At 57.5% G+C, this 21,314-nt stretch overlaps 1 protein-coding gene across 11 annotated transcripts in view; it reads left to right on the forward strand.

Moving 5' to 3' along the window:
* The first annotated feature begins 227 nt into the window (after positions 1-227).
* Positions 228-21,314, forward strand: part of MAPK8IP3 (mitogen-activated protein kinase 8 interacting protein 3) — a 46,371-nt gene continuing 25,284 nt past the window's right edge. For 3 of the 11 annotated variants that reach the window (XM_055340376.1, XM_055340383.1, XM_055340377.1), the window contains exons 1-5: positions 229-1,040; positions 14,758-14,878; positions 16,975-17,045; positions 17,299-17,390; positions 20,931-20,954. In XM_055340376.1, the coding sequence (XP_055196351.1) occupies positions 723-1,040; positions 14,758-14,878; positions 16,975-17,045; positions 17,299-17,390; positions 20,931-20,954 (626 nt within the window). In that variant the 5' untranslated portion in view covers positions 229-722. Of the gene's footprint in view, positions 1,041-14,757; positions 14,879-16,974; positions 17,046-17,298; positions 17,391-20,930; positions 20,955-21,314 lie in introns of all 11 variants that reach the window. The other 8 variants (XM_055340384.1, XM_055340385.1, XM_055340380.1 and 5 more) reach the window with 5 other exon arrangements.

Below are 21,314 nucleotides of genomic sequence, written 5' to 3' on the forward strand. Positions count from 1 at the left end.
ATCTAAAGTGCAACCGCTGAGAGGGACGCCCGGGGGGGGGGGGGTGGCACATCAGTAAACCGGGACCTGGAGAAGCACCGCGACGCGCAGGACTGCAGCACCTGGACCTGGGGACAAGAGGGGCGACCCGGGTGGGGGGGGCTGCGCTCCCCGGGGACCCGGGGGTGGGGGGGGGCCGGCGGTGGGCGGTACGTGTGGCCGCGGCGCTGACGTCGGGAGGCCCGCTGCAGCCCTACGGCGTGCGGACCGCGCCCCCGGGATCCCGGCGCACACGCAGGTCACTGCGCGGGGCCGGTGCCGTGGGAGCTGCGGGAACCCGCACACGGTGTGAGCCGCCCGCGGGCCGAGCGGGGTCCCGCCGGACCGGAAGTGCCCCCGGCGGGGCTCGGCCGGGCTTCCGTCCCGAGGGCCGCTGCCTTACGTCACGGGCTCCGCGACCCCTAGCGGCGCGGCGGCGCGGGGCTCGGGCGGGACTTCCGGAGGCAGGACTTCCGGCCGCTGACTGACGGGCGCAGCCTCGCCGGCGGCGGCGGCGGCGGCGGCGGCAGCGGCAGCATCCGCGGCAGCATCCGCATCCGCATCCCCAGCAGCATCCGCGGCGGCGGTGCGTGAGCCCCGAGGCCCCAGCGGCGGCGGCGGCGGGGAGGCGACGGGCCGCGGCCTGCAGACGGCGGGCGGCCGGGGCGGGACAGCGGGCCGCGCTGGCGGCGGCGGTGGCCGCGATGATGGAGATCCAGATGGACGAGGGCGGCGGCGTGGTGGTGTACCAGGACGACTACTGCTCCGGCTCGGTGATGTCGGAGCGCGTGTCGGGCCTGGCCGGCTCCATCTACCGCGAGTTCGAGCGCCTCATCCACTGCTACGACGAGGAGGTGGTCAAGGAGCTCATGCCGCTCGTCGTCAACGTGCTGGAGAACCTGGACTCGGTGCTGAGCGAGAACCAGGAGCACGAGGTGGAGCTGGAGCTGCTGCGCGAGGACAACGAGCAGCTGCTCACCCAGTACGAGCGGGAGAAGGCGCTGCGCAAGCAGGCCGAGGAGGTGCGTGGGCCGCCGGGGGCCCCTGTCCGCCCCGCCCTGCTCGCCCGCCCGCGCCCGCGCCCGGGGTCTCGGAGCGCGCGGCCGGGGCCCTGCCCCTGCCCCCGCCCCCGCCCCCGCGCCGGCCCGGGCTGCCGCGGCTTAGGTCCGCGGGAAAGGCAGGTCTGGTATCACGATGTCACAAGACCGTGCCCGTCCCGGCCGGGGAGCCCGAGGTCTGACACGGGTGAATGTGCTGATGGACGCAAACACCCGGACCGAGCCGCCCTAGGGTCGCGCCCCTGGCAGCGGGCTTCTGGGGGTGAGGTCGCCGCCCCGCGGTCCCCGCACTGGGGGTTGGGGGGGGCGGTGTTAGCTTACGTGGGAGAGGCCGAGAATTCCCAGCGGAATTCTGAGATGTCTGCTGGCGAGCTCCGACATCTCCGCAACCTGGAAATCACTCCTTCCCGAACCTTACCTTGTGGGAGACACCGCCTGCCTGCCGCCGGCCACCATCACATACTTAGTGCCCAGTGTGTGCCAGACCCAAGGATGCGGGGGCTGTGGGTGCGAGCGCCCATCCCTGCTCTGCCTCTGTGACCTTGTCCACATCGCCTGCCCACCCTAGGTTTTAATTTTCCGTCAAATGACTCGGTTGCCCTAGGTGTGTTCTAAGCCCCTCTGACGTTTTGTTATTCCCGGGCATGAGGTGATACTCTCTGGTTCGTGAACACGGAGTTTCTTATTAAACGAGCCACATTTCTTTTCGGTTAGTTTGGCCTAACGTATTTTCGACGTTAGTATTGGAATAGAAGATGGTTTCAGTATTGGGGTTTTCTCTTAAATCAGGATGGTGTATGTCCCAGTTTGGTTTAAAGCATGTTTATAAAGACTTAAAGTGTGCCTTATAGCATTCCTGCTTTTTGGTAGTAATTTTGCTTTCGGGTTTCAGACGTCTTGTCAAGAGGCTGCTGTTTATTGACTGGGGTGTTAAGCTGTCCAACCGCTTTAAAGCTCTCAACTCAAGGGGATGCATGAGGTCATTGGTTTTCAGGGTTCAGGGTGGGGCTGGACCAAGGTCACATGGCCTGGAAGAGCCAGGCCAAACCCAGTCCACCCTGACTCCTGGCCTGGGCTCTTCTTTCTGTATCGTGCTGTTGTGGGAGGTCAGAGAGCTGCACCCCCAGATGACTGGAGTGCTGGGGTCCCCCTGGCCATCCATGCGGCTGTGGCTGCCTCCCTAGTACTGGGCAGTGCCCTCCACTTTTCTGAGTCCTCTCTGTAGCTGTGTAAGGTCCAACTGATGATGTTTCAAGTACGTTTGTTTTCTTTTTTTTCTGTACCTGTGTGGTCAGCACTGTGAACCAGAAGCCACTGAAGGGGGAAGAATTATAATCTTCTAGCTTAAAAATGAGCTCAGTACTCATCAGGCCTCTGCCCTGTGCAGCTCAAGCGCAGCCGTGAGTGACTGTGCTTCTGGCTTCCCACTTGCCTGGACTGAGAGCTGGAGGGTGTACGTGGAGTTTGCAGGACGCTGTCTTTGAGGCCAGGACCAAACGCTGCCCAGCTACTGAGAGAAGCTGCCCAGAGCTCCCTGAGCAGAGAGCCATGAAGCAAATGCTTGGCTAGCCAGCGCAGGGCTGTGATTAGATGCTGATAAGACGCCCTTGCAAAGACCTCAGGTGATGTTACAACTAAGGACAAGGACCAGACCCCATATCCTTTCTGGCATTTATCGTGTTCATTAAATCCAACTGACGGTCATTTCTGGTTTTGTGGAAAAGACCGCTTCTTTTTCTAGGCAGGGACTTGAGATCCCAGACATGTGTCTGATAGTACAGGAGCTGGACCATCACAGGTGGAGGCCTGTCCATATTGCAGAGGAGCTCCCGTTGCCTGGCCACTCTGCTTCAGAAGGCTTAGTCAGAGCTGGTAACCCGAGCCGCCTGCAGCCTTCCAAACAGAATCTGCAGGCTTTGTTTAAAAAGCCTCGAGCAGAGCAAATGCCCCTGTCCCCCACTTACTGCCCACAATTACTGCAGCGAGAGATTGCCAGTATGTTCCGTTTCTGGGATGGCTCATTTCACAGGAGCCATGGTGGCTAAAGATAGTGGGGTCCAGGGAGCAGGGCCGAGTCCTGGAGTCCACGAACGCAGGCTTGAGCACCAGCGCAGCCCTTGGGAGCTGCACTTCCATCCACCAATCTGCTGCTCTCTGGCCGCAGTGGCCACCTCCGTAAAGCGAGTGAGTTGCCAGCTTTGAAGTTACTTGCGTATCAAGTGCCAGGTCCCATCATTGGCTGTTGTTGGCCTGAAGAACTGCGGAGAGGTGGGTTTAGTTGAGTCAGGGGAGAACACCTCGATGGATTTGCAGATGGAGGCACGGGGCATCTCGGTCTCTGGTTGTGTAGGCTTTACCCTTGTAAGGGACATCCCTGAGTCCTGCTCAGGCTTGCAGAGCCAAGTGGACCTATTGCTGGCTTATAAAATTTCTACAGAGACCTTAAAAATGTCTTTATCTGATTTCCAAACATTAGGAAAGTGTGCGGTTGAGTGGTTGGGAGGACTGGAGAGTGAGTGGATGCCCACCCAGTGTGATCCTGCAGGAGGAACACGCAGAGGCCTCCCCAGGCAGCAGAGATCCCTCTTCCTTGCGGAGGTCAGGCACGTAGTGCATAGGAGGAAAAATCGTGTTTGAGAGACTGCGTGTGAGTTCAGTAGCCATTGTTGGCGTCAAAATCATCTCAGCCCTAAAAAAAAAAAAATACTAGTGATACCCCAGCTCATACCAGACAATCAGGTGTGCATGGTCATCTCCTGCGGTGTAAGGAAGGTGTGCAGCGGGAGGAAAGTTTTACCCCAAACCGTTTGTTTCTGGTTACATAAAAGTAATTTACTTCGTGAAGAACATTTGGATAGGATTAAGCTGGAGGGAGGGAAAGCCCTAATCCTCCTCTGTAGAGATGGTCACCCTGCCTTTTCTCATGCATGAATTGGTCCACCAAAGCAGGGGTTTTCTTCTACTTTCCCCGCATGACAAATAGCAAATTCACCTCTGCTTGGACAAGGCATGTGATCCCTTTTTTTGCCATGTTGTAATATTAAAAGCAGTCTTTAAAATTTTTTAGATTTTTTTTCTAGACAAGACTGTTACGGTTAGTGGCCAGCATAGCCTTTCCCAATTGACTTTAAAGGTCAGCCCATCAGCCTGGGTGGCTCAGCGGTTTAGCGCCACCTTCAGCCCAGGGCGTGATCCTGGAGACCTGGGATTGAGTCCCATGTCGGGCTCCCTGCATGGAGCCTGCTTCTCCCTCTCCCTCTCCCTCTGCCTGTGTCTGTGCCTCTCTCTCTCTGTCGCTCATGAATAAATAAATAAAGTCTTTAAAAAAATAAAAATAAAAAAGGTTGGCCCATTATAGCTGTACCGAATCTCCAGGAGAACAACCAGATCTGACTTAGAAATAGAGACAAATTGCCGTAGAAGAGCAAAGAGAGGCGCTTCCCAGCCAGAGCGAGCATGTGGGGAAGGGCCCACTTTGGTCTGCAGGCCTCTGGGCCCCCAGCCCTGGCACCTGCCCATCCTCCTGTGGCAAGAACTGTCCCAGCTAGACAGCAGTGGGGTCAAGGACTGGCATGAGTTAGTTCTTCCCAAATGAGGACTTCTAAATTAGAGTGAATACCTGAATTTCGTGGGTTATTTTATATTATTATATTTAAGGATTTTTATTTATTTATTCATAAGAGACACAGAGAGGCAGACACATAAGCAGAGGGAGAAGCCGGCTCCCTGTGGGGAACCCAATGTGGGACTCAATCCCAGGACCTAGGATCATGCCCTGAGCCAAAGGCAGATGCTCAACCACCGAGCTATCCAGGTGCCCCTTTTTAATTATTGTTTTTAAAGCTTTTGTTTATTTCTTTTAGAGAGAAGAAGCAATGGGAGGAATAGAGAGAGAGGGAGAGAGAATCTCAATAGACTCTGTGCTGAGTGTGGAGCTCAAGTCGGGGCTCCATCTCATGACCCCGAGATTGTGACCTGAGCCAAAATCGAGATTTGGTTGCTTAACTGACTGAGCCACCCAGGTGCCCTTGTGTGCTTTTTGTTTAAAACAAACAAACAAACAAACTTTTTTTTTTTTTTTAAATAAACTATCCCTAGTGTGAGGCTTAAACTCATGACCCTGACATCAAGAATCACACACTGCAATTGAGACAGCCAGACACCCCACTGGGTTATTTTTGTTTTCTAAAACTTCCTGTTTTGGAATCAATTCTAGAAATTGCAGAAATAACCCTGCACCCAGATTCCCAGTTGGGAACATTTTTCCATGTTACTCTTCCTCTTATCTCCATCCCCCCCTTACTCTGCCACAATCTCCGAGGTCCACTCATCCCCCTAGTCTCCTCTCTTCTGGATCAGGTCCTCACTTTCTGCTGTATTTTTATTTTTATTTTTTAAAGATTTTATTTATTCATGAGAGACATAGAGATGCAGAGAAATAGGCAGATGGGAGAAGCAGGCTCCATGCAAGGAGCCTGATGCGGGACTCGACCCCGGGATTCCAGGACCACGCCCTGGGCCGAAGGCAGGCCCTAAACCGCTGAGCCACCCAAGGATCCCCGCTTTCTGCTTTATGCAGCCGCCACGATGGTAACATCACAGGCCCCTTGTTTCCAGGACAGCCCTCAGTTTGGCTTCCGTGTGGCCCCATACAGGCTAGGGCAGACATCCCCAGCAGGAGGTCCCCTGAGTGATGTCATGCGCCTCCCCGAGCCTCTGAAAGCCTTGCCCTGTGCCGGACAGGTGCCAGAGAGGAGGGTCCCAGCTCAAGGCGGGAAAGTGGCCCATTACCGCAGCAGACCCCTGGGGCAGTGTCAGCAACTGGTCCAGCGTGCCTTTCCAGGCAATATCTGCTGGCCCATCGCTCACCAAGTCCCAGTCATTCTTCTGGCCCGAGTTTGGTTTCTCTTCTGCCACCATCCTGGTTCCAGCCGGCACGTCACACTGCTGCTCCACCTGCCCCATCTCCCACTCCCCCATGTGCTCATTCGCCAGGGTAGTCCGAGTGCCAGGCTCAGCTGCAGGCTTTGGGGGTTAGGTGTGGGGTAGGCACCCGGGTGGGGTGGTGCTGGGGGAGACACCACTGGATACCCGCCTGCTGATGGGGAGGTGGCTACACTGGGTAGACAGGGCGAGGATCCCCTCCTGCTTGAACCCTGCCAGGCCTGGTCTCGCTCTGATGAGGTCCCAGGCCCACCTCCCTCTGGGGCCTGCTCTCTGCACCACTGCTCTGCATGCTGTACCAGTTCCTCTGCGCCCCAGCCTTCTGGGCGGCTGGCACAGGGCTTCACGCAGCACATCCAGATGCCAGGTGCTTGGATGAGTGAGGGCTGGAGGGACACGTCCCCACGCTCACCCCAGCTCCCCTGGTTGCCTTCTGCCCAATCAAGGGAGCAGTACCCTTCTAGCTTTTTCCTTTTTTTTTTTTTTAATTTTATTTATTTGACCCAGAGAAAGAAGGAGAGATCGCACAAGCAGGAAAGTGGCAGAGGGAGAGGGAGAAGCAGGCTCCCCACTGAGCAGGGAGCGCGATATAGGACTCAATCCTAGGACCCTGGGATCATGGCCTGAGCTGAAGGCAGACACTCAAGCAGCTGAGCCACCCAGGTGCCCCCTTCTAGCTCTTTCTGCCCCAGAGCTGGTTCTTTTCCCCTGACTGCACACCTCCAAGAGAGGCAGGGCCCCCTGTGTGCGTGCAGACGGGGAGGGAGGCAGCCCCTGGCCCCCGTGCACACCACCCCCAGCGGCGGCGGGTTCGGAGGGCAGCTCCCCGGGGGTGAGGGCTGTGCGGGTGGGTCTGGAGCAGCTGTCTGCCCAACACAACCTTCCGGGAGGATGGAAATTTCTGCTTTGTGCTGGCGGGTTCAGTAGCTGATGACCAGATGGGGCCACTGACACTCTGCATGTGGCTCACGCAACAGAGGAAGTGCATCTCTATTTTGTCACTTGAGTTAGCTGAAACTCCACACGTGACTGGGGCTGGCACGGAGCACGGTGCCCTCAGCGCCCCCCCTGGGGGGGGCAGGTGACATCCCGTCACACAGCCCTCAAGCGTTCCGTGAGCTCGGTCCCCGAAGAGGAGAGCTCCCCACCCATGGGGGGTGGTGAGATTCTTGAAGGGCTGCGAGGACTCTGGTGAGGAGTCCTCAGGGCTGGGAACAGGCTGGTGTGATGGCCCGCGGCGTGACCTTTGCCCCCGGGCTGCAGCCTCCTCTGAGCTTCCTTCTAACAGCCTTATTGGGGAGAAGGCACTGAACTGGACGGATTGGTGCCGTTTGCAGAGTCTCCACACACCTGCGCCTGGGAACCTGCCCTCCGCGGCCAGTGTCCCCGAGGTCTCCTCCTGCCCCCGGGGGACCTCTCCCAGCTCCCCCATCCCCACCTGCCTGCTTCTCTTCACGTAGACTACTCCGTATTTTCTAGAACTTCATATAAATAGAATCATGCAGGTTTTTGTCTTTTTCTGTCTGGCTCCTTTCTTTTGGCGTAAAGACTTTGCGGTTTCTCCGGGTTGTTGTGTCATTGTCGTCTCCCGCTGGTGGGTGGGGGTGCGCTTCTAGTCCAGGCTCGGCCCCACCCGAGGCCCTCCTGCTTGTCTGGGGCCCGGCGGGTTCGGGTGCAGCTGTGCCTGGGAGCTCCCAGGAAGAGAAAACCCAGAGAGGTCAGGAGGGGCGGTGGGGGGCTGGCCACAGGACCAGCCAGTCCAGGGCGGGAACATCTCCCCCAGGTGTCCACGCACCCGTCACCTCTTACACGCGGGAGATCTGGGGAAGGCAGCTTAGTGGGGGCAGGTCCTTGTCCCAGAGAACTGCCCCTCATTCGGTGGGGTTTGTGCGGCGAGGGTTGGCAAGCTCAGGCTCTGCTCATCAGCAGCAACAAATTCAAAGTGGGGCCTGTCGTGGGCGTCCCGGTGCGCCCCTCCCTGGGAGCCTTGCACACGCCCTGGGCGCTGTACTCCTTCGTGGGCTCTTCTCCCGGGCCTCCTGACACCTGCTTCTCAGCCTGTGGAGGCCCGCAGGTGCTTGCTCGTGAGCGCCTGGCCCGGGGCCCCTGTCGCGTCTACAGCGTTCACTCCTGGGCAGCAAGACCCCGTGTCTGCCCGACAGCCGCAGCCGGCGCCCTGTCCCTCGGAGCAAGGCCAGGTAAAGGCTGAGCAGGTGAGCAAGTGGAAGAAGCCAATGCACCCTACCGAGAAGGCTGCAGAGGACTCCTGTGCGGGAGGGTAAGTCAGGCTGTTGGGATTTCCTTCTCCTGCCCTGCGTCCTCAACCGTATCATGTATTTTATGTGTGTGAGTATCTAGCTGCCATAGCTTGTGTTTTAATATGTAAAATGTATATTATTATTTAATATGTAACATACTCATAAAAAATTTTTTTAACACGCACGTATAGATTTTTTTTTTCTGTCTTTCTTGCCAACCCTTGGAGATCGGTGTGAATTAAACCAGTGCCGTTGGTTGGCATCCCTCAGGCAGATGCTGAACCCGTGGTCCCTTTAACATGAGCATGAGGCGCCATTGCCTTTTTTTTTTTTTATGAGTCCAGCCTGATCCTTGGATTCCTGCAGGGTGGCCTGATCTCTCACATAGACGTGTGTGTCATACTAGAATACGGGAGTGTCCCCTCCCTAACGCTGTGCACCACCCAGTGGGCCTCAGCGGCAGCTGCTGCACCTCTAGGGCCAACTCGCTGCTGTCCCGCCCTGCTCCCCTGCCTGTATTGCATTTCACGTCTACGTGGTGAAACGTTGTGGAAAATGGAAAGAAAGCTGTAAAAGAACATCTGTGATTTGAGATCTTGGGGGTTCATTGCCCCCCGGGAGCACCCGGTAACCATTTGATCACTGTCAACACTGTCCAGGGGAGTCTGCAGCGGAGAGAAGGGAGCTGCCCCCAGGCACAGAAGCCCCACACCCCAAGTGTTTATCGGTCCGCCCACTGAAAATAAAAATCCAAGAAAGAGGGGCATCTGGGTGGCTCAGTGGTTGAGCATCTGCCTTTGGCTCAGGTTGTAATCCTGGAGTCCCGCATCCAGCCCCCCACAGGGAGCATGCTTCCCCCTCTGTGTCTCTTCCTCTGTCTCTCTCTGTGGCTCTCATGAATAAATAAATACAATCTAAAAAAAGAAAAAGAAAAAAAAAGAAACAGCACTGTTGGAAATCCACTGTATCCCCTCACTGGCCCCAGAGGGAGTTACATGATCAGTAATGCAAGAAAACGGGAGATCTCTGATTCCTGTTGGGTCCGTGTCTAACAGACCAGCCACAGCTGAATTATTTCCTATATATGAATGTGACCTAAAGGACATAGAAGAGGGAGGAATTAGATTCAATATGTTGATTTACTTTGCCATTAAAATAACCTTGGGTTATAGAAATTGCCAGAATTAATGGTTATATTATGAAAGAGCGTTTACCTGATAATCTCTCTTGCCTTCTGGGAATTGGGGACATTGGCTTATGCTGTGGTTTTGCTTTTACATTTAACATGAAAAGTCAGTTTACTTCTTACCTTTGCTTCTATGTACAAGGCAGGAACATCACCCTTGTTCCATGGAACACGGAGAAAGGCCTCCTCTGGCTCCTAGACTGGGAGAGCCCACACTCAGGTGGTTTTAATATGTATCTTGGGATTTCACCTGGAAGCAAATTTTGAAAACCAAGGTTGCGTTCCATTTTCTTTTCTTTTCTTTTCTTTTTTACATTTTAAAAATTTAGATTAAATTTGCCAACATATAGTATAATACCTGGTGCTCATCCCATCAGGTGCCCCACTCAGCGCCCGTCACCCAGTCACCCCACCCCCCGCCCACCTCCCCTTCCACCATTTGTTCATTTCCTAGAGCTCAGAGTCTCCTGTGGTTTGTCTCCATCTCTAATTTTTCCCACTCAGTTCCCCTCCTTCCCTTATAATCCCTTTCACTATTTCTTGTATTCTCCGTATGAGTGAGACCATGTGATGATGGTCCTTCTCCGACTGACTGACTTCACTCAGCATAATCCCCTCCAGTTCCATCCACGTCGAAGCAAATGCTGGGCATCCATGCTTTCTGACAGCTCAGTCATACCCCACTGTATATATAGACCACATCTTCTCTATCCATCATCTGTTGAAGGACATCGGGGCTCCTTCCACAGTTTGGCTCAAGTTCCATTTTCAGACCAAGCACTTTGTTAGTGGGAGGGAAGGGGAAGAATGCTTAAAAAAAAAAAAAAAAAAAAAAAAAAAACAGAAAAGGGAATCGCCTGATGTACCGACACTAGGAAATGAGTTTGGTATTGGGTATCTAGATACTGAGGATAAGACACGTTGCCTGTCATACAACGGGTAGTCATTGCTCTTTGGGCCTCTCCAAAGACTGGCCATAGGGGCTAATGTGAGCATCTGTGGGTTGTCGCGGCCCTCGTGACATTTGGGTGGGACGTGGTGAAACGGACGATAATTGCAGATTCAAACCCGTAGTGCGTACGATTAACATGTATGCGAAGTCATCACTGCTCTAGTCGCGCCTTCTGGAGATGTCTGGAATTGAGATACTGCTGTGTGCAGGGTTGGGGCGGGAGCTCGCAGACAGGAGATTTCTATTTGGGGAACTCCTGCACCACACAGACCCACTCAACCCACACACTCAGAGGCAGATGTTCAGTCTCGATCCCCATCAGGTTTGGTCGTCAGCGGATTCTATCTGAAGAATGCTTGGAAGTCTGTACGGACTGGACTGAGTCTCCACCCTACCCTGTCCCCGCACCTGAAAAGCCTTGACGCTCTTGGATCTAAAGTAAATGATGCGCCAATGAAAATATTTTCTGCCACTTTGAAGCCATCCGTGGATCTCTGACCTGCGCTCACCCGGTGGCCAGCCCGCCCCCCCGTCGTAGCCTGCTCGCTCCGCCCCGGGCTGCCTGCCCTCCAGGGAGCCCTGCCGAGTCCCTCACCGTCCACGTGAGGTGTACTTCTTCCCACGTCCAGCCCGCAGCATTGCCTCCTACAAAAACAGATTCGGTGTTTGCTCAGTCTTGGCCACGGGCTGTTACTCCGCCCTGTTTACTCCCTGTGATATTTGATGATTTCCTTGCATGTGCCCTTTCCGTTAAATGGCTGGCTTGTGTTTTTCTTAAGTGACGTTACCAGAATGGCACCGAAATAAAGGGGTCTTCACGAGGGGAAGAAAAAGGAGGATCTCTTCGAGGCTGTAGAACTCCACGTTGTGTTTGTGACTTTTTCCCAGACTCGGAGGCCTTGGGGGGCTCCCCCTGTCGGTCCTGTCTGGCAGGATGCCCCCGTCTGACAGACCAGGAGCAGAGGCTCCTTGCCGCGCTCCCTGTGGTCCGGGGGGCGCCTCTGGGGGCCGTGCAGGGAGGAGGTGAGGGTCTGCGGCCAGGGTCCTCGGGCCTGCTACTGGTCACTTGTGGGTTTCCTGGGGCTCTTGTTGGCCGGGGATCCACTCCCACGGGAGCACCCATGCTCCCTTTAGCAGGGGAGCCAAGAGGGTGGAAGGACTGAGCAGTCCCTGCCCCGTGGGCCCACCCTTGGCAGCAGGGTTCCTCGTGTTCACCCACCAGGGGTCGGTCTCCCTGCTGCTGGGTGTGCCCTTTGTCATTGGCCTTGTGGACACCCGTGTATGCAGCTTGGCTTAGGTGCTTTTTCTCTGGGTTAATGTGTCAAGTTTCCTGGTGCTGAAGGCCTTGAAATAACAAGGTCAGAGGATTTCTGCCTGTGACCTGGTTGGGGGTAGCCTCCTTGGGAATCTGCAGGCCTGTCCATGGTTTTTTGGCACCACAGAGCTTTTCAGCACTTCCCTTAGGGTGGACTGTTTTTTTGTTTTGTTTTGTTTTGTTTTTTATTCATGACCGAGAGAGAGAGGCAGAGACACAGGCAGAGGGAGAAGCAGACTCCATGCGGGGAGCTTCTACGTGGGACTCGATCCCAGGACCCCGGTGTCTCGCCCTGGGCCAAAGGCAGACACTCAACCGCTGAGCCCCCTAGGGATCCCCTGAGGGTGGATTTAATGATCACCCATCAGGGTGGATTTATGAAAGTCTGTGTTGATCGTCTTAAAAATCTGAGACTGCGCTTCTGACACAGCCTGTAGTTTGGAAGCCTCCGATGCAGGTGACGCGTGAGGAAACGGGACAGTTGTCCTGAAATGACGCCTTTCCTCCTGTGAAGCCCCAGGGGTGCAGCGGGCGGGCGGGCGGAGGCGGGCAGGTGGAGACGGGCGGGAGGACAGGCACACTTGGCCGGCGGGAGCGGCACCACAGCCCGAGCACCTCAGGGCCACGTCCTGGGGCCCCAGGAGCCAAGCTCCGCTCTCCGGCAGGCAAACCCCTTATGCAGAAATAGTTGTGTGAGGCATTTCGGACGGTCCTCGGTCCTCGAGCATCTGGGACAAGCGAGGGGGACTAACCAGGACAAAGTTGAAAGGGGGACTTGGGAGGATGAACGGGTGTCAGATATTGAAGGATGATGTGGGGGCTGCCGTTCGCAGAAGCCTCGGCCCTGGCGCCCAAGTGCCCGGGATCTGGGTCGGGAGGAGGCAGAAAGGCAGCGCAGGGCAGCGAGGAGAGCAGAGGTCATGAGGAGAGCCCGCGTGAGGCCGCACCAGGGGCACAGCGCCTGCTTCCTGTGGGGCCCCCGCTGCGGCCAGGGGGCGGGTAAGTGCAGCCCTTGCACGTCCCGCGGCAGGAGCCCCGTGGCAAGAGGGCACCGGATGTGAGGTTGCGAGCTGTCGGCAGAAGAGGTGGCCGCTAGGTGACAGCGCAGTCACCAAGGAGGTGACACCGAGACAGGTGCGGTGCCCACCCCCCCGTCAGGCTGGCACAACTGCCGTCCAACTCAGCGCACCGAGGCGGTGCTGCCCCAGCCTGGGGGGCCCTCCCGGGGTCGAGGGTCCTCAGCAGGCTGCGGGCCGGACACTGCCTCCTGGAGCAGCAAGCCGTCCACTCGCCCGGTGGCAGTGACCCCGACAACGGACACCCACAGGAGGTGACTGACGAACTCGGCTCAGCCCACTCGCGCCTGCCCACAGTGGAAGCGGGAGAGTGTGTTTCTCGGGGTAGAAAAGACGTTCCAGTTGAAGTGGCTGACCACCCCGAGCCCCGAGATTCCGTGTACGAGAGCGTGTGTGCCCCGCACGCCCGCGCTCCTGTGCGGCACTGCCTGATTCTGACCGACTCTGGGTTGTACGGTTATGGCTTTGTGAAAATAACCATTTTGCTTAACACTCTCACCTGATTTCTCTACAGAAGCATACCTTGTTGTGCATCATTTGGTTGGTTTTGGGTTTTTTTTTTAAGATTTTATTTATTTATTCATGAGAGACACAGAGAGGCAGAGACACAGGCAGAAGTAGGCTCCCTGCGGGGAGCCCGACGTGGGACTCGATCCTGGGACCCTAGGATCACGCCCTGGGCCAAAGGCAGACGCTCAACCACTGAGCTACCTGGGTTTCCCTGGTTGGTTTTTTTTTAAGTAATAGTAATTAAAATTACCCAAACGAAAACGTACTATTATCAGAAAATTAATAACCTTTGTCTGTTCTTCAGACACAGGTTGTGTGCAGGTCAGTCAGACCTGCGTGTTGGTACCTGGTGCACAGCGACACCACCAGGGTAAGTTTTCCTGCCCGTGGGCGGTGGTGCTTCCTCTTGCTGGACCTGCTCCCGGCTCGCCTGGCCCCACCACCCGTGGCCCACCTACTCTGTAGAATTGAGGTGTTAACAGCTCCTCCTCAGGGCTATTGTAGGAATTACAGCTGGTGGCATCTGGGGGGACCCCAGCCCCACCCCTGCAGATGGGGGGCGGGGTGTGGCAGCCCCCAGTGCCCATTCCTCCCTCTGCCGGAGGCCTGCGATCATACCTAAAGCAGGAGTCCTCCCGACGTCTTTCAAGATGTCTTTCTTTTTTTTTTTTTCTGCTTTCTTTTCACTTTGATAATAATTTTGCTCAGAAACCTACCATGTTGGGGCACCTGGGTGGCTCAGTGGTTGAGCATCTGCCTTCAGCTCAGGGCGTGATCCTGGGGTCCTGGAATCGAGTCTGGCATCGGGCTCCCTGCAGGGAGCCTGCTTCTCCCTCTGCCTGTGTCTCTGCCTCTCTCTGTGTCTCTCATTAATAAATAAATAAATCTTTAAAAGAAAAGAAAAGAAAAGAAAAGAAAAGAAAAGAAAAGAAAAGAAAAGAAACCTACCATGTAAGGGATAGATTCCAAAGACCAGTCCCCATTGCCAGTTATCCCAGTAGCGATGGCTTCTGGAACTGAGTAGTGATTGAGTACAGATTAGGAGCAAACTAGACCTGACGTCATTTAGATGTTTAGTGTCGCGTCGGGAGGAGTAATGTTGCTCTGTTGCAAAAGGACCAGCTACGTGATTTGCGGGGCCTACAAATGGAAATGAAGTGTAGGGTCCCTTGTTCAAACATTATTAAGAATTTCAAGATGGTGACAGCAGATCATTAAAGGAAGCATGAGCCTTTCTGAATCCGGGCCCTGCGTGACTCTCTGGGTAGCTGGTGAGAAGGTTCCAGAGCCATTAACTCCAGGACACTAGTCTGGCCCCTGCTTGCGGGTGGTGTGTGTCAGGGTTTGCCTGTGGAGGGGGGCCCGCGACCTGTGAGGGGCTCTGCTGTCATCTGGCCTCCCACATTCACGACTCCTGTCATTTTCTTGTTCTGTGTACAGAAATTCATTGAGTTTGAAGATGCCTTGGAACAAGAGAAGAAAGAGCTGCAAGTCCAGGTGGAACAGTATGAGTTTCAGACCCGCCAGCTGGAACTGAAGGCCAAGAACTATGCAGATCAGAGTGAGTGGGGGGGAGGGGGACGTGCATTTGAATGTCTGTGTTGTTCTAAGGCTGGTCCCAGCTGGGAAGGGCGTGGAGAGCCTTGGGGAGAGGGAGAGGGACAGGAGCCAGTGACAGCCTCCCGTTGCTTTCACTGTCATTCTCTCAACCACTTGTTTTCTGCCTTTGCTCTGCTCCGAATTTCTGTAAGTATTTCTGTAATCGGCCTCACATCCTTTGTGGTAATAAATACACAAGGCTGCGTTGATGACAAAGCATTTTTGCTGAATATTGCCGTGTGGGCCAGACCTTGCCAGCCCGCGATCCCCGCCTGGTCCTTTCCATGGAATCTCCCCTGGGATGTGGGTTCCTGTCGGTCGCCCCGCCAAGGAGACGCTGCTCTTGGGCAGTCGGAGAGCTTGCTGATGGAGCCTGCTGGAATCCCCCCCATCCCTTCCAAGGAGAGGCAAAGAAACTGGGTTTTGGAGGACGATAATTATAAGAAGTATTATTTCAGTTTTCACCGGTCCTTGTTCACATTTTGCGGCCAGGGCTACTGTGAACCATCAGCAGATGTTCCTGTGATGGAGGCCTGGTGTGCTGGTTTCCCTGGTGACCTGGGTGGCAGGTCCCTTCATCTCTTGCTTTGGGGGGAAATGATCTGAAGGCTTGAGGCCTGTTGCAAAGGCCAGCACTCTGCGGCTGAGCCAGAGTGCGCAGGCAACCCCTGGCCCAGCAGCTCACACACGCGTACAGACACAATGAAAGCAAACCAAAAGGCCTGTTGTAGGCATGCATGGGTCAGCCCTTTCTGTCATTACAGAGTCCTCATCATTCCCTTTGCTTAGAGTCTTTTCATATACGAAAACTTTCTGGCTCTTCTTGGAAAACAATATAAACTCCAAGTTACTGGCTGAAGTTGTTCATTTGGTGGCAGGACCATGAGCCAGAGGAGGGGAGAGCAAGCATTGGGCTCCTCCAGCCAGGCGGTGGCCTGCACACCTGCCCAGCAGGGAGGCCAGGAGGGGTCCTCCCCAGGGCCTGCTGCACACACAGGTAGCCCCTCCCAAGGCTGGAGCAGAGACTCTGTGCCCAGGACAGGGCCTTCCTCTGGCAGCCAGCTGCACGAGCATCATGTGCACTCTGACCTCTGCTTCCTTCTGGCGCCCCTGCAGCTCCTCAGAGTGTGGTCCCCAGAGCACTGCTTAGAGGAGCACATGCCCCTGCTGTCAGGTGCAGAGCGGCCTGGACACACGTGTCCTCTAAGGACACTGCTGGGAGAACGACACCACGGAGCAGGACAGCATGTGGACCAAAGCAACACGTGGACTGGTGCCCCTGTTAGATCAGTTTCAAGCAGGGCAGCTCACGCCATGAGCGCCAGGTCCCACGACCATCGCAAGCCCTGTCTCGCTCCATGCTTCCGCTCCTCCACTTGCTGGGCTACAGGGACACAGGTGAAGTTTGAACAAAGGACCACAGGCAGAAAGCATCCAGGGCCGGCACGCTTGCCCCAGTGGAGGTACGCAGTGGGCAGGATGCCCAGCAGGCCCGTTAACTGGTCAGATGACTTAGCTGGGTGTCATGTGCAGAGCACATGCAGGGCCAGCGGGGCAGCCTAGAGGTGGTGTCGGCGCAGCTTGGTCTTTCCAGCCCTTGGTGTGAGTCCCAGATGCATGCATGTTCTGTGCACACGGCAGATGTGCTTTTGCTCTTACATACACCCTGGAGGTTATACAGATACGACCTCACCGCTTTCTACAAGCCACTTTGCTCCCCATCTTGCCTCCACCTGACCCTGGTGAGCTCCCCGCATCTCAAGAACGGATGGTAGCCCCGGGGGTGAGCTTCGTTCATCTTGTTTCTCTCCGCGGCAGAACTGATCACCCTCAAGTCACACAGCACACACAGCATGTGCCACCCAGGCCAGCCAGCGTCTGCCTTCTCGTGGCCCCGGGGCTCTCTGCTGACAGTACCCATCTGGACTGGTGGTGCCACTGCACTCTGCAACAGGCGTCAGTTTGTCCTGGAACCTTCCGCCCACATGCAGGGCCCGAGGGAGTGAGGAGGGGGAGGAGTGGGCTGCGTCGTTGACAGGCCATGGCTGTGTTTTCCAGTTTCCCGGTTGGAGGAGCGAGAGTCGGAGATGAAGAAGGAGTATAACGCTCTGCATCAGCGGCACACAGAGGTAGGTGCCTGGCCTTGACTGGCAGGGCCACACTCGACGTGTGCTGCGGGCCCAGGCTTGCCTTTCTGGCCTCTTCTTTCTGGTTTCCGCTGCCCCAGCCGGAAAGCCGTCAGCCATGTGCTGGTCGGGCTGCACTCCACAAACATGTTCGTACTGCTGTCAGTGCCGCGAGCCTGAGATACTGCGTGGGCTAGAGGAGGGAAGAGAGGCCTGGGTCAACAGGAACGACTTACCGCACTTCTGTCCTCTGCAGATGATCCAGACCTACGTGGAACATATCGAGAGGTCCAAGATGCAGCAAGTCGGGGGAAACAGCCAAACTGAGGGCAGCCTGCCGGGGAGGAGGTAAGGCGGGAAGCGGGTATCCCTCATCCCCAGGTGCTCCGGATGAGCTGTGTCCACCCCTGACTCAGGAGAAGGTCTGGTCGGAGTGTGTGGCCGGAGCAGGAGTGTGTGTGCACGTGGCTCAGGCGCCAGAGTGGGCCTGGGGCACATAGCAGGCCTTCTGCTCACCGCGTGCAGTCACAAAGTCCCAGGGAAAATGGGGTGGCGGGTCCTGATAAGATGCTGTGCTTGTGGGTCCACCCACCACCTAATATTTGTCTGTGGCCTCGACATCAACACTTGGGCTTCTGGGGTCACGTGCAGGCCGGTGCAGAGACACCGCATGAGGGGGCAGGAAGGGTGGTGCCTGGGTGCAGGACGCTGGCACTTGGGGCCGTTGGTAAGGTTCAAAGCCCAGCTCTGACCCCTGTCAGGGAGCAGCCCCATGCCTCGTTTTCTCCTCCACAAAATGAAGCAGGTAGTATCCACCTGGATGAGTCAGAAATGAAGGTTCTGATCCCTGTGGGACATGGATCTGTACACGTAGGCGCGACGGCTCCCCCGTCACAGACCCAAGGCTCCGGGGGCCTCTGTGGGCCGTGAATAGCTCGGATCATGAGAGCCAAGTACGTGGGCAGGGGAGCGACCCGGACAGCCTGGTGACCCCCAGGCTGGTCAGGGCGGCACCAGTAGGTCCTGGGTCCCTTGCCCGTCTGGGGCTAGGAGTGGTGCCGGTTTCGTCTGCAGTGGGGGAGGTGATCACCTTCTGTGCCCTCTGGTCGGGATAAGGCTGGACTGAGGTCTCTGAGAGCGCAGACCGTCAGCGATCATCTCTGGGGTGTAGCCAGTGTGTGTGGGGGTTGGCCTCTGGGAGACCAAGGCCGTCCACCTGGGCCTGGGGGTGAGGTGGGGGGTACCCACGTCTCCAGGCCCTCATAGCTGGGAGTAGGGGCTGGAGGTTGGAATCCCAGGTCACGCAGACAGCGCCCAGCTGTTGGTCCTTGTTCCTTCAGGCCAACGCCTGAAGCCCTGGCCACGCCCCGTCGCTTGCTGGCCACGAAGCTCTGTCTGGGCCTGCCTCTCTGGCGATTGCACCACAAGCAGGAGGGCTCGGGCCCTTACACTCCGGTGTCACCAGCCATGGTCTGGTCCCAGCGGCAAAGCCATGGCATCCCTGCGCTCAAGGCGTACGACTCGGAAACACTGAGCACGTGCATGAAGGCCGAGCAGGACCTAGGCCAGGCGGCGCCCCAATGCCTGCGTGTTTCTAGGCAGCCAGGCGCGCTCCAGCCCTGGAGAGTCTCACAGGTTGCTGGTTAGCGGCTCCGCACCAAGCAGGAACACGGACCACAGTTTGAAGGACTGTCGTGAATGTCTGATGGTGGGAAGTGACTGTTTCCAAGCTCCCAGCTCACGGCCGGGGGAGCTTCTCTTGAGCGCACTGCGAGGTCACCAGGAGGATTTCTGAGTAACTGCACTTGGATGCTGACCTGGGGCAGAGGTGGCTTTGGGGTGTTTCCTGTGGGGTGTCGGGCAGGGCCCTCTGTGCTGCGGCCACAGCGGCTGGGCGGCTTGGGCATCTCTGATGAGCGCTGGGCTCTCGGCCAATTCCTGAGAGCTGCAGTATTCCGGAAGCTTCAGCTGGTTCCCTGCCAGCTCCTTTAAGGCAGGAGCACCGCGAAGGTCACGAAGGAGAGTGCCCAGGGAGAAGGGCCCAGTTTTCCTGGAAGCCCGGGAGATGTGATCTCTAAACTCAGGACTGGGAGGCCATGAATGTCCAGGGCCCTAAGTCAGCGTGGCCAGCACCCCGGGCCCTGGGGATGCCACAGAACATGTGAACCTCAGAATGTTGTGGGCCTAGCCAAAAGCAGGAGCGGCCCAAGCGCCAGAGCCAGGCCCTCAGGGTCCGGGCCATTAGTGGCGGCTGTCAGCGGAGGCAGATCAGGCCTTGGTTTCTTCCTGGACGTGGAGGGTCCATGGCTGCGGGACAGGGCTGCTCCCTGCGGATCTCCCTGCGCTGCAGGCAGGACCTGGTCTGGAGCCTGCTGTCCCCACGTGTCTTGCGGCTCCCTTGGTCCTGAGCCCACGTGGACCGAGCCTGGCCCCAGGCCCTGCGGCGCTCTCTGATGCTCAGAGCTGGGCTCTGGCCTGTCGCCGGCGCCGCCCTTCTGCTGATCAGGACTCACTCCAGAGGGGCTGGCTGCAGGGTCCCGCCTGGGCTGCCCTCTGAGGCTCCACGGCAGCCCTTGGAGGCCATGTAGGCCCTCCTCCCTCAGGGAGGCCCCGCAGGAGGCTGTGCTCGTGCTGATCTGTCCTGCTGCCCGGCAGGGCCTGCATGTCGCTCCTGGGTCAGGGGGCCTTCGGTGCCTGGCGTAGAGAGCATTGCTCTCCGGGGGCGGCTGTCCTGCCCGGGGCTGTCCCACACCCGGCCGAGGCCCGCAGGACCCCGTCATTGGGCAAGGGGACCCCGCAGCTATCCCGGAGAGCAAGGGGCTCTGGTCCACATTTCTGCTGAGCCCCCTCTCCCCGGTTTGATCCTGCCTGAAGGGAACCCCAAGGCTGAGGTGTGTATGATCTCCGTGGCCTTCCTACTAGACCTTCTTGAGCCAGACCCGTGGGCGAGAGATTCCTGCCTGCAGGAAGAGGCCCCTGGGCTGCCAGCCGAGACCCGCGTGGCCTGCATCCGCCACGTCCCCGTGGCCATGGAGAGGAGCGTGCTTCTGTGGGGCCTTGCTTGGGAGGCAGACAGTGGTGCTGTGGGTCTGGGCTGCCCCCATCACCCTGCCGGCCCATCCCCCATGGTCACCTCACTCACCAGCCCCCGGAACCAGCTCCCAGCTGGGCCTGCCTCCCCTGCAGCCGCTTCCCCGGGGACCGGGCGTTCAAGGGCGCCCCGTGCCTGTCTGACAGCCCCAGGGCAGCAGCCTCTGCCTGCGGCTCCACAGGGGAGGCAGGTGGAGGGAGGAAGCAGGAGCCTTCCCCACTGTGCTGGGCACGGCGTCTGCCTCCAGTGGTGCTGTGCTGCGTCTGTGGGGTCCTGGAAGGCCCGCCTCTCTGGGGTGTCCCCTCTCCTGCCACAGTTCTCTGGGGACAAATAAGCATGTCCGCCTCAGCTTCCTGGTTCACACGGCCCGGCTCCATCCTGCAGGGCCTCGTCCTCAATGCTGGGAGTCCCCTATGGTGGCCACACCGTTTCCCTTCACCCCTGGCCTGGTTTTCTCGGTGTGCATGTCTGGAGAAACACCAGAGAGCGTGAGTGGGCTGTGAGCGTTTGTGTGCCCACGCTCCAGCCCTGCCCTCCCTGGGAGGGCCCACCGCCCACCGCCCGGGCGGAGAGTGTGGTGAGGCAGAGACGGTCACGTGTCTGTCGTGTGTGTGTGTGATGTGCAGATGTCCGCATGTCTCCACATGTGTCTGTCTCTGCGGAGGGAAGCCCTCCGCCCCACATGCTCACCCTCCGTGTGACCTGACCCCTGACCTGTGCCCTCTAATACTGTCTTCTCGTCTCGTCCCTGTGCTGTCGTCGCTGTGTGCTGCCTTGTGTCTGTCGCCGCCCTGCAGTCCTCGCCAGTCGTGGAGGAAAAGGTAAAGCCTGGGGCAGCGTTCCTGCTGCCGTGTGAGGCGCCCAGGGTGCCCTGGGGTTCGGGAGAGTCCATCCTGCTGGTGGTTCCTAATCACGGGCACGGGGCTGGTCCTTGGCCGGCCCGACAGATTTTCTGCAGCAGTATTACAGATCACAGACCATAGGTGTGGCACTTAGAGGCCATGCAGAAGAGGCAGTGGGCGAGACCCAGGTCCCCAAGACAGCCTCAGACTAGCTAGTGGCACAGGGGCCCCCACCCAGCACACACGACCTTGGTCATAGGTCAGCCTCAGGCCTGAGTGGGGCCGGCACTGCAGGGAGGTGGTTGGCAGGGCTGGAGACCCCGCCCTCTGGCGTCAGAT

The sequence above is a fragment of the Nyctereutes procyonoides genome, unplaced genomic scaffold (assembly GCF_905146905.1).
Source record: "Nyctereutes procyonoides isolate TBG_1078 unplaced genomic scaffold, NYPRO_anot_genome, whole genome shotgun sequence".
Taxonomy (NCBI): domain Eukaryota; kingdom Metazoa; phylum Chordata; class Mammalia; order Carnivora; family Canidae; genus Nyctereutes; species Nyctereutes procyonoides.